Consider the following 13,551-nt stretch of genomic DNA (forward strand, 5'->3'; position numbering starts at 1 on the left):
ACATAGAGGGTGGAGAGTGCATAGAACACACTGCTGGGTGCAGGTCGAAACACATACATAGAAACATAGAAAACCTACAGCCTATAATACAGGCCCTTCGGCCCACGAAGCTGTGCCGAACATGTCCCTACTTTAGAAATTACTAGGCTTACCCATAGCCCTCTATTTTTCAAAGTTCCATGTATCTATCCAAAAGTCTCTTAAAAGACCCTGTCATATCCGCCTCCACCACCGTTGCCAGCAGCCTATTCCACACACTCACCACTCTCTGAGAAAAAAAACTTACCCCTGACATCTCCTCTGTACCTATTCTCCAGCACCTTAAACCTGTGTCCTCTTGTGGCAACCATTTCAGCCCTGGAAAAAAGCCTCTGACTATCCACACGATCAATGCCTCTCATCATCTTATTCACCTCTGTCAGATCACCTCTCATCCTCCATCGCTCCAAAGAGAAAAAGCAAAGTTCACTCAACCTATTCTCATAAGGCACGCTCCCCAATCTAGGCAACATCCTTGTAAATCTCCTCTGCACCCTTTCAATGGCTTCCACATCCTTCCTGTAGCGAGGCAACCAGAACAGAGCACAGTACTCCAAGTGGGGTCTGACCAGGGTCCTCTATACCTGCAACATCACCTCTCAGCTCCTAAATTCAATTCCACAATTGATGAAGGTCAATACGCCGTATGCCTTCTTAACCACAGAGTCATCTTGCGCAGCTGCTTTGAGCGTCCTATGGACTCAGACCCCAAGATCCCTCTGATCCTCCACACTGCCAAGAGTCTTACCATTAGTACTATATTCTGCCATCATATTTGACCTACCAAAATTAAGCACTTCACACTTATCTGGGTTGAACTCCATCTGCCACTTCTCAGCCCAGTTTTGCATCCTATCAATGTCCCACTGTAACCTCTGACAGCCCTCCACACTATCCACAACACCTCTAACCTTTGTGTCATCAGCAAACTTACTAACCCATCCCTCCACTTCCTCATCCAGGTCATTTATAAAAATCATGAAGAGTAAGGGTCCCAGAACAGATCCCTGAGGCTCACCACTGGTCACCAACCTCCAAACAGAATATGACCCATCTACAATCACTCTTTGCCTTCTGTGGGCAAGCCAGTTCTGGATCCACAAGGCAATGTCCCCTTGGATCCCATGCCTCCTTACTTTCTCAATAAGCTTTGCCTGGGGTGTCTTATCAAATGCCTTACTGAAATACAATATACTAATCATCTACTGCTCTTCCTTCATCAATGTGTTTAGTCACATCCTCAAAAAATTCAATCAGGCTCGTAAGGCACGACATGCCCTTGACAAAGCCATGCTGACTATTCCTAATCATATTATACCTCTCCAAATGTTCATAATCCCTGCCTCTCAGGATCTTCTCCATCAACTTACCAACCACTGAAGTAAGACTCACTGGTCTATAATTTCCTGGGCTATCTCTACTCCCTTTCTTGAATAAAGAAACAACATCCATAACCCTCCAATCCTCCAGAACCTCTCCCATCCCCATTGATGATGCAAAGATCATCGGCAGAGGCTCAGCAGTCTCCTCCCTCGCCTCCCACAGTAGCCTGGGGTACATCTCATATGGGCCCGGTGACTTATCCAACTTGATGCTTTCCGAAAGCTCCAGCACATCCTTTCTTAATAGCTACATGCTCAAGGTTTTCAGTCTGCTACAAGTCATCACTACAATCATGAAGATCCTTTTCCATAGTGAATACTGAAGTAAAGTATTAATTAAGTACCTCTGCTATTTCCTCCGGTTCCATTTACACTTTCCCACTGTCACACTTGATAGGTCCTATTCTTTCACGTCTTATCCTCTTGCTCTTCACATACTTGTAGAATGCCTTGGGGTTTTCCTTAATCCTACCCGCCAAGGCCTTCTCATGGCTCCTTCTGGCTCTCCTAATTTCCTTCTTAAGCTCCTTCCTGTTAGCCTTATAATTTTCTAGATCTCTAGCATTGCCTAGCTCTCTGAATCTTTTGTAAGCTTTTCTTTTCTTCTTGACTAGATTTATTACAGCCTTTGTGCACCACAGTTCCTGTACCCCACCATAACTTCCCTGTCTCATTGGAATGTACCTATGCAGAACTCCACACAAATATTCCCTGAACATTTGCCACATTTCTTCTGTACCTTTCCCTGAGAACATCTGTTTCCAAGTTATGCTTTCAAGTTCCTGCCTGTTAGCCTCATATTTACCGTTACTCCAATTAAACACTTTTCTAACCTGTCTGTTCCTACCTCTCTCCATTGCTATTGTAAAGGAGATAGAATTATGATCACTATCTCCAAAATGTTCTCCCACTGAGAGATCTGACACCTGACCAGGTTAATTTCCCAATACCAGATCAAGCCTCTCCTCTTGTAGGCCCTTCTACATATTGTGTCAAGAAACCTTCCTGTACACACCTAACAAACTCCACCCCATCTAAACTCCTTGCTCTGGGGAGATGCCAATCTATATTTTGGAAATTAATATCACCCATCATGACAACTCTGTTATTACAACTTTCCAGGATCTGTTTCCCTATCTGCTCCTCGATATCCCTGTTACTATTAGGGACTTTTACACAGAGAGTGGAAGGTGCATAGAACACACGCCTGGGGTGCTGTTAGAAGCATGTACGTTAGGGACATTTACATGGAGACTAGAGGGTGCATAGAACACACGCCTGGGGTGCTGTTAGAAGCACGTACATTAGAGACATTTACACGGAGACTAGAGGGTGCATAGAACACACGCCTGGGGTGCTGTTAGAAGCACGTACATTAGAGACATTTACACGGAGACTAGAGGGTGCATAGAACACACGCCTGGGGTGCTGTTAGAAGCACGTACGTTAGAGACATTTACACGGAGACTAGAGGGTGCATAGAACACACGCCTGGGGTGCTGTTAGAAGCATGTACGTTAGGGACATTTACATGGAGACTAGAGGGTGCGTAGAACACACGCCTGGAGTGCTGGTAGAAGCACGTACGTTAGAGACACTTACATGGAGACTAGAGGGTGCATAGAACACACTGCTGGGGTGCTGGTAGAAGCACATACGTTAGGGACATTTACATGGAGACTAGAGGGTGCATAGAACACACTGCTGGGGTGCTGTTAGAAGCACGTACGTTAGGGACATTCACATGGAGATGAGAGGGTGCATAGAACACACACCTGGGGTGCTGTTAGAAGTAGGTTTAAAGGTCAGCACATTTTGTGTGGAAAGAACTGTGCTTTGTCATATTGTATGTTTAAAGAAAGCACTTGAGACTGGTAAGAGAAAACAGTTACAAACAGTGGAGAGGGAGAGGGAGGAACCTAGTTCTGCCATTTTTAGGAATGAATATATTAATGTACTGTACATTACATTTTTGAATTTAATAATGAAACAGGAACTCATTCAAAAATAGAGATGTCTATAAATCAGATGTTGTTAACTCAGGACTATCTGTACACCATGCAGTTTCTGTGTGCTCTTTATTTTTAAGCCATTACCAAGCTGTTTGATGTTATTATAACTTTATTCATAAATATTAATAATGTCTTACATTTAGAATAATCTTTAGTTTATATGATTTGAATGAAGGTCAGAAGGAATTTTAAGATTTGCTTGTCAGTTTCCAACTTTATCCAGAATTGAAAGGCTGTACATTGATTTAAAATAGTCTCTGGAGATCAGGCCTGTCAAGTATAACTGCACAGGAATTCCATATCATATCAATTAAACTTTAAATCTTGACTTCCATCAATCTATATTCAAAATTTGTTCACACTTTATTTTGTTTTAATCTGATTCTCCGAGCTTTTGTTAAATCTCCCTTTTATTTTCAACATTTTAATGAGGAACTTCCTGAAAGATACAGTGGTGGTAATAATAATGATAATAATAACAATAGTAAACACTGCTAGAACAATCTGTAAGGTCCTAGCAATTGAGAAATGAGTGTGCTTGGCTCAGGTTTTACCAATTTGAGCTGAGAGAAAAAGAATATTATTATCTTTATTCATACAGCACATTTCTTTCATATGGCAGAGTTCAAAGTGCTTTGCAATGGGATAAAAGTACAAATATGAAAAATAGTTATAAAAAGTAAAGATAAAAGACAAAGAGATGTTTGTTAAAAGCAACGCTAAGTAAATAAGATTTGAGCAGGCATCTGAGAGTCAGCTGAATCCACACCCCTCTATCACTTCATGCTCTGACCAATCAAGAACCTATCAACCTCTGCCTTAAATATACATAAAGACTTGGCCTCCACAGCTGCCTGTGGCAAAGAATTCCACAAATTCACCACCCCCTGGCTAAAGAAATTCCTCCTCGTCTCCATTTTAAAAGGATGCCTTGCTATTCTGAGGCCGTGTCCTCTGGTCTTAGACTCTTCCGTCATAGGAAAGATTGTCTCCACTTCCACTCTATCAAGACCTTTCACCATTCAATATGTTTCAATAAGGTCACCCCTTATTTTCCTGAATTCTAATTAATAGAGGCCCAGAGCCATCAAATGCTTTTCAAATGACAAGCCATTCAAGGCTGGAATCATTTTTGTGAACCTCCTTTGAACCCTCACCAGTTTCAGCAAATCCTTTCTTAGATAAGGGGCCAGAACTGCTGACAATACTGCAAGTGAGGACTCACCATTGCTTTATAAAATCTCACCATTACCTCCTTACCTTTATATTCTAGTCCTCTTGAAATGAATGCCAACATTGCATTTGTCTGCCTCACCACAGAGTTAACCTGCAAATTAGCCTTCAGGGAATCCTGCACGTAGACTCCAAAATCCCTTTGCACCTCAGAGTTTTGGTATTTTCTCTCCGTTTATAAAGTAGTCAATCCTTCCATTTATTTTACCGAAGTGCGTGACTGTTTGCTTCCTGACTCTCTATTCTATCTGCCACTTCTTTTCCCATTCTCTTAATCTGTGTAAATTTGTCTTCTGTAGCCTCTCTGCTTCCTCAAAAGAAACTGCCTCTCCAGCTCTCATGTCGCCTGCAAACTTCAGTAGCCAAATACCAACTCTCACCTCCCTTTTACTCTTCATATTGCTGAACAAAGCATTTTGTATCCTGCTTTTTATTATTGGCTAGTTTGCCCTCATATTTCATCTTTTCCCTTCCTATAGCTTTATTAATTGCCTTTTGTTGGATTTTTAAAACTTCCCAATCATTTAACTTCTCACTCATTTTTGCTACCTTATATGTCTTTTCCTTGGCTTATGTGCAGTCCTTAACTTCCCTTGTCAGAGTTGGTTGCCTAGCCTTGCCATTTGAGAACTTCTTTGGGACATATCTACCCTGTGCCTAATGAATTATTCCCAGAAACTGCAGCCATCTCTGCTCTGCCATCATCCCAGTATCCTCCAATCCACCTGGGCAAGCTCCAGTCACAGTGAGGTCACTGTGGTGACCTCAAGGTAACAGTGAGAAAAGGGCATGCCCTGGGTGCTGAGGGTGCTTCATAATGGACGCTGCCTTTCTGAGACATCGCTCCTTGAAGATGTCCTGAGTACTTTGTAGGCTAGTACCCAAGATGGAGCCGACTAAATTTACAACCCTCTGAGGCTTCTTTTGGTCTGATGCAGTAGCTTTCCCCCGCCCCCCCCCCCTCCCAATACCAGACAGTGATGCAGCCCGTCAGAATGCTCTCCACGGTACATCTATAGAAGTTTTTGAGTGCATGTGTTGACATACCAAATCTCTTCAAACTCCTGATGAAATATAGTTGCTGTCTTGCCTTCTTTATAACTGCATCGATATGTTGGGACCAAATTAGATTCTCAGAGATATTGACACCCAGGAACTTGAAATTGCTGACTCTCTCCACTTCTGGTCCCTCTATGAGGATTGGTTTGTGTTCCCTTGTCTTACCTTTCTGAAGTCCACAATCAGCTCTTTGGTCTTACTGATGTTGAGTGTGAGATTGTGACTGCAACACAACTCAACTAGCTGATATATCTTGTTCCTGTACACCCTCTTGTCTCCATCTGAGATTCTACCAACCATGGTTGTATCGTCAGCAAACTTATATTTGAGCCATGACGAGCCACATAGTCATGGGTGTGGAGAGCGCAGACCAGGGTAGGTCTTACACAGTGAATGGTAGAGAACTGAGGAGTGTGGTAGGACAGAGCAACCTAGGAAAACAGGTCCATAATTCCTTCTGTGTGGTGTCACAGATGCATAGGATCATGTAGAAAGCCTCTGGCACATTGGCCTTCTTAAATCAAAGTATTAAGTGAGCACTAGAATTGGGAAGTTATGTTTAAATTGTATAAGATGTTGGTGAGGCCAAATCTGAAGTATTGAGTGCAGTTTTGGAAAGTTTATAGGAAAGATGTCAATAAGATGAAAGATTGCAGGGAAATTTTTCAAGGATGTTGCCAGGACTTGAGGACCCAAGTTACAAGGAAATGTTGACTAGTTTAGGACTTTTTCCCAAAAAGAGCATAGTAGATTGAGGTGAGATTTGATAGGGGAATATAAAATTACGAGGAATAGACTATAGATAGGGTAAATGTAAGCAGGATTTTTCACAAAGTTAGATGGGACTAGAACTAGAGGTTAAGGGGAAACGTGAAATAGTTAAGGGAAACTTCTTCTCTCAAAGGGTGGTGAAAATTTGGAATAAGCTGCCAGCAGAAGTGGTGCATGCGAATGCAATATCAATGTTTAAGAGAAGTTTGGATAGGTACATGGATAGTAGGAATATGGAGAGCTATGGTCCAGATGCAAGTCATTTGGAGTAGGCAGTTTAAATAGTTTCAGCATGGACGGTCTGGACTGAAGGGCCTGTTTCTGTGCTGTAGTGTTCTTTGACCCAATACATCGATTGTCTGTTTCCTTGCACAGGTGTTGCCTGACCTGCTGTGTTCCTCCAGCTGTTAGTCTTTGCTCCCGATTCCAACATCTACTGTCACTTGTGTCTCCACTTCCTTTTTATGTGTTTGGAATAGAAAAATGAGCCACAATATCAGATGTGGTACTTTTTACCTACCCTGACTGATTGGGACCTGTTTAAAATAGTATTGTAATGACATGTCATATTTGCTTACTACATTCCTAGCCACAATCAACCTAATTATTTGCTTCTATTATGATCCACACTACATTGGTACCAGCTTCAGTAAGACACACAAATCATAACCCAATTAAAACTCAGCAGCTTCACAGGTAAGTAACTGCACAGATGTCTTGTTTTCTAGTATTTTTGCTGGGATGAAAGAAGGGCTTAGATAACTCAACCTGGGCGGTTCAGTTGTGTAGCAGTTAGTGTAACACTACTACAGTGCCAGGGACCCGGGTTCACTTCCACCGCTGTCTGGAACGAGTTTGTACACTCTCCCCGTGACCATGTAGGCTTCCTCCAGGTGCTCTGGTTTCCTCCCACAGTGCAAAGTTGTACAGGTTAGGAGGTAAATTAGTAAATGGGTGTAATTGGACAGTGAGAGCACATTGGGCTGGAGAGAGCCTGTTACTACACTCTATCTCTAAATCAAAAAATATAGACAGAGTCTTATGGAACCATATCTCAGGAATGTCTGGGCCTCTGCTGACCTCAGTTTAAAACTAATAATTTTATTTGTGGCAATGAATTAAGCCCATTTCCTTCAATTGTGTAAATGTGCTTTTGTAATATCATGAGTGGCTAGGACAAATAATGGTGCTGTTCATGGGCCTGTTGTGCGTTTCAGCTCCTTCAGCAAAACTACTACCGTGTGAGGCGCTGCATCATGGTGCTGGTTACTACTGGCCGCTTCATCAACAGTTGCTTTGAGTGGGAGTCGACACAGCGGAGTCTCACTGCCTTCCTGGTATGTACAGTTCAGGATTACCACAGACATGTTGACAGGTTTTAGATGTACAAAATGAAATTCACTATTATGCACACAGATTTAAACTAGTTTGATTTGTTGAGCAATGGTTTTTGATTCAGTGAAGTAATTGCTTACTTATAAACATGATAACATTGTGGACATAGGAGCAGAATTAGGCCATTTGACCCATTGAGTCTGCTCCACCATTCCATCATGGCTGATTTCTTATCTCTCAAGCCCAGTCTCCTGCCTTGTCCCTGTAACCATTGGCACACTGACTAATCAAAAAGACTATGTGTCAACCTCCACTTCAAGTATACTCAATGATTTAACCTTCACAACTGTCTACGGCAATGAATTCCACAGATTCACTACTCTCTGGTGAAAGAAATTCCTCATCTCTGTTCTAATGGATATTTCTCTATTCTGAGGCTGTGTCCTCTGGTCATAGACTCACGCACTATAGGAAACATCCTCTCCACATCCAATCTAACCAGGTCTTCTAATATTCAATAGGTTTCAATGAGATCTGCCCTCATTCTTCTAAATTCCAGTGAGTACAGGCCCAGAGACATCAAACACTCCTCATAGGTTAACTCAGAATCATTTTTTTTTAACCTACCTAGGACCCTCTCTAAAGTCAGCACGTTTTCTTAGATAAGTGGCCCAAAACTGCTCACAGTACTTCAAGTGTGGTCTGACCAAAGATTTATAAACCTCAGCATTACATCTTTGCTTTTATGAGTCCTCTCAAAATGAATGCTAACATTGCACTTGACCATAAGACCATAAGCTATAGGAGCAGAATTAGGTCATTTGGCCCATTGAGTCTACTCCGACATTTCATCATGACTGATCCAATTTTCCTCTCAGCCACAATCTCCTGCCTTTTCCACATATCCCTTCATGCACGAACCAATCAAGAATCTAACAGCCTCTGCCTTAAATAGACATAAAGGCTTGGCTTCCACAGCTGCCAGTGGCAAAGAATTCTACAGATTTGCCAATCTCTGCCTAAAGAAATTCCTCATCATCTCCATTCTAAAAGGACACCCCTCTATTCTGAATCTGTGTTCTCTGGTCTTAGACTGTTACACCCTAGGAAACATCCTCTCCACATCCACTTTATCATTCGATAGGTTTCAAAGAGGTCACTCCGCATTCTTCAGAATTCCAGTAAATACAGGCCCAGAGCCATCAAACGCTCTTCAAGTGACAAGCCATTCAATCCTGGAATCGTTTTCGTGAACCTCCTTTGAACTCTCTATGGTTTCAGCACATCCTTTCTAAGATAAGGGGCCCAAACTTACTCACAATACTCCAAGTGAGGCCTCTGCAGTGCTTCAAAAGTGCTTCAACATTACATCCTTGCTTTTATATTTTTGTTCTTTTGAAATGAAAGCTAACATTGCATTTGTCTTCCTCACCACAGGCTCAACATGCAAAGTAACCTTTAGGGAATCCTGCATAAAGACTCTCAAGTTCCTTTGCACATCAATTTTGTATTTTCTCTCCATTTATAAAATAGTCAATCCTTTCATTTTTCTACCAAAGTGCAAGACCATACGCTTCCTGACACTGTATTCCATCTGCCATTTCTTTGCCCATTCTCCTAATCTGTCTAATTCCTCCTATAGCCTCTCTACTTCTTCAAACTACCTGTCCTTCCACCTATCTTTATATCATCTTCAAACTTTTCAACAAAGCCATCAATTCTATCATCCAAATCATTGACATATAACATAAAAAGAATTGGTTCCAACATGGACCCCTGTGGAACATCACTAGTCACTGACAACCAGTCAGAAAAGGCTCCCTTTACTCCCATTTTTAGCCTTCTGCCAATCAGCCATTGCTTTATCCTTGCTAGATTCTTTCCTGTAATACCTGAGCTTGTAGCTTATTAAACAACGTCATGAGTGGCACCTTGTCAAAGGCCTTTGTGAAAATCCAAGTACACAAAATCAACCGATTCTCCTTTGTCTATAATTCCAACGGATTTGTCAGGCAAGATTTCTTCTTGAGGAAACCATGCTGACTTTGGCCTATTTTATCATGTGCCTCCAAGTACCCTGAGAGTTCATCCTTAATAATCAACTCCAACATCTTCCCAGCCACTGGGGTCAGGCTAACTGGCCTACAGTTTACTTTCTTCTGCTCTCTCCCTTCTTGAAGAGAGGAGTGACATTGGTAGTTTTCCAGTCTTTCAGAACTAGAACCATTCTGGAATCTAGTGATTCTTGAAAGATCATTACTAATGCCTCCACAATCTCTTTAGCCAGATCTTTCAGAACCCCGGGGTGTACACCATCTGGTCCAGGTGACTTATCTACCTTCAGACTTTTCAGCTTCCCAAGAACCTTCTGTCTAGTTGTGGTACTTTCACACTCTTCACACCTCCTGACTCCTGGAACTCCCACCAAACTGCTCGTGTCTTCCACAGTGAAGACTGATGCAAAATATCTATTCAGTTCATCCACCAATTCCTTGTCCCCATTACCTCTCCAGCATCGTTTTCCAGCAATCCGATATCCATTCTCATCTCTCTTTTACACTTTTGGTATCTGAAGAAACTTTTGGTATCCTGTTTAATATTATTGGCTAGCTTACTTTCATATTCCAACTTTACCTTTTTAATGACTTTTTAGTTGCTTTCTGTTGGTTTTTTTAGCACCTCCCTGTAGCCATTATCTGTCACCTCCTCATTCTCCGTATGATCTGATGGTCATCCAGCTGCAGCTCCAGTTCCTTAACACAGTCTCTGAGGAGCTTGCAGTGCAGTGCACCTGGCGCAGATGTGGTTATCAGTGAGACTGGAGGTCTCCCAGGGTTCCCACATTTCACTCAAAGAACATACCACTATCTCTCGACCCATTCTCAGCTTAGCCACTACATACTAATCGACAAAGAAAGAAAAAAAGAAACTTACTATACTTGGAAACTCTGCTTGTGCTTTCCCAAGGCCTTAAAGGCTGATTGGGTCTTAATTTTAATGGGAGTTGTGAAAGGCTGATGAGATGCAGTGTGTGCACACTCTGAGACAATGAAATACGGCTCACTTTAACAGCTGATGTCTCATCTCTGTTCATTCGCTATGTGGGTTATAGGATACTGCTCAAGTATAGAAACTAATTATATCCTAACCTGAATGCAGAGGCTCCATGGTAGTGTGGCAGTTAGTGGGACACCATTACAGTTTGTGGTGTCGGAGTTCGCATTTCCTTCCCAGCAGCATCCTTCCTGTAGAATTTGTGGGTTTTCTCCCACTGTCTAAAGACGTCCCATTTGGTAGGTCAATTGGTTCTTGTAAATTGTCCTGTGATTAGGTAACAGTTCAGTCAGGGTTGAGTGCAATGGCCTGGAGAGCTGGAAAGGCCTATTCCACACCCTATCTCTAAGTAAGTAAATCAATAAATAATTTGATATTCTGGAGTAACTTAAAGGAACACAAAGCCAGCTTTAGTCCCTTGCTGTCACCTAACCCAGCAAACTCCTAAGCAACACACAAAATGCTGGAAGAACACAGCAAGCCAGGCAGCGTCTATGGAAAAACAGCTGATGTTTTGGGCCAAGACTCTTCATCAGTCTCAGCCCAAAATGTGTATTGCTTCCTCTTTTCCACTGACGCTGCCTGACCTGCTGAATTCCTCCAGCATTTTGTGTGTGTTGCTTTGAATTTCCTCATGCCAGCAAACTCAGCTTTTTTTCCTTAGGACGCACTTTCACAATTACTTCAGTTTCACAGAGAAGCATTGAAGTTGTGATTTCCAAATTTATGGAGTAAAATAATTTTTAAAGATAAGAAATGTGTGACTCAATGCACATAATACACTAATAGCTTTCCTCTCTTAAACATGAGAACATATTAGTAAGGTCAATAAAGATCTCCTCTCATTTGAAAGTGAGAACTATTACAAAAAAAACCTTACTTCTCACCTTAGTTTCCTCTTTCTTTGAAACATTTTCATTGTCATAATAGTCTCTTCATAATTATAGAATTCATGCAAATAATTCTGGAGGATTAACACTGTAGGGTCTCTCTAGCCTTAATGTTTGTTTGAATGCAAGGTCAGGAATAAACTTCTGACAACAAAGCAATTCCAGATGTTAAAGGTGCAAGAGGATTTCTGAGAAACAGCAACATCTGCCTGCCCAGAGGATGTTGTGACATTTAATAAAAAGAGTCAGACTACAGAATAGGTTAATCAGCAGATATCCTGTATCTTCAATTATCCTTTACATTAATTTTTCTGATAAATAGAAAAGGTGCAATTTTTTTTAGCAGGAGTTCACATGTTAAAGTCAATACATCATTTTAATGGAGGAACTTTTCACCTTATTTTTTTTAAAGAAGTACAGGTAATTTGCTGGGCCAGCACTTTTGTCTGCATTCTCATCTATGTGACACCATTCAACGTTTACACTTCATATTTCACACAGTTAATTTCAGGTCTCAAGGTCCATTGGGATTTGAACAGCAGTGCTACATAAAAGAGACAGTGTATTGATCAGTTAACATTTCTCTCGCACTTTTTTGTATGCTTTGAAATTAATGAGACTTCAAGACAAAAATGTCAAAGAACTCCTATAAGCTATGATGATTAGTTTTACATTTACAGTCTCTGGTCTGCTCAAATTAATAAATTGTGGATTATTGAGAAAGCCTTGCTTCTGCTTACTGAGCACATTGAGAAGTGCTGCATTCTCCAAAGGGAGTTCTCTCACTCAAAGTTTGGGGCAATCTTCAAATTCACAGTTGGGCGAGTTTGATTTTATTATTAACTCTTTAGGAGCAAAGTACAGATGGAATTCATTAATTCATTAATTAATAACCTATCTCCAGCCGAAATAACAAATTACAGATGGAATTCAATAGTTTTGAATATCATTTTGGATAGGAAAACCGAGGCTTCCAAATTTCTTCTGTTGATTCCTGAAATATATTTTATTTAATTGCTTGCAAAAAGCATGTTTTTTTTAAAACAATTATTACTGTGTTGAGTTCTTCACTCCTTTGAAAGGAAGGAGAGAGGACTTCAACACAGTAACTGAACACCGATTGCTTTATTTTGAATAATATTCACAAAGGCTGGAGAAACTTGGCAGTTCAGAGAGGAATAAAGAGTAAAGATAAAAAAAGGAATTAAGAGTCCTGATGAAAGGTCTTGGTCTGAAACATTGACTGTTTATTCCTCTTCATAGATGCTGCCTGGCCTGCAGAGTTTCTGCAGTATTTTGTGTGTGTTGCTTTGATTTCCAGCATCTGCAGACTCTGTCTTGTTTATTATTTGTGTAGTTACTTTCAATACCTGCTGCACGGTGGAGTGGATGGAGTGAGTGAACAACAAATGTGGACTGCTTGCCAGTACTGTAAATTCTTGGCCAAAAAAAGTAATTAACAAATAATTTTTGAGCTTCATTCCTCACTGGCACCACAGGTTGGGGCATTCCAGAGTTCTGAGATAACTTTCGGTGCTGTTCTGTAAGGTGTTTGCATTTTCTCCCTGTGAGTGTGGGAATTTTCTCTGTGTGCTCCAGTTTACTCCCACAGTCCAGGTAAGTTAATTGATCATTGTAAATTGCCAGTGATTAAGTTAGAGGTTAATCAGAGTTGTAGCATTGCTAGGGGACATGGCTTGAAAGGCAGAAGGCCTACCATTAAATAAAAAATAAAATAAAATTCAGAGCAACAGAATTGACTTTTTACTTTAATAC

General features: G+C 41.1%; 1 protein-coding gene across 1 annotated transcript in view; it reads left to right on the plus strand.

Moving 5' to 3' along the window:
* Positions 1 to 13,551, plus strand: part of LOC132393891 (multiple C2 and transmembrane domain-containing protein 1-like) — a 600,107-nt gene that overhangs the window by 379,382 nt on the left and 207,174 nt on the right. The window contains exon 16 of the mRNA XM_059969303.1: positions 7,714 to 7,833. Coding sequence (XP_059825286.1) covers positions 7,714 to 7,833 — 120 coding nt within the window. The remainder of the gene's footprint in view (positions 1 to 7,713; positions 7,834 to 13,551) is intronic.

This window comes from Hypanus sabinus, chromosome 5, assembly GCF_030144855.1.
Source record: "Hypanus sabinus isolate sHypSab1 chromosome 5, sHypSab1.hap1, whole genome shotgun sequence".
NCBI classification, from domain to species: Eukaryota; Metazoa; Chordata; class Chondrichthyes; order Myliobatiformes; family Dasyatidae; genus Hypanus; species Hypanus sabinus.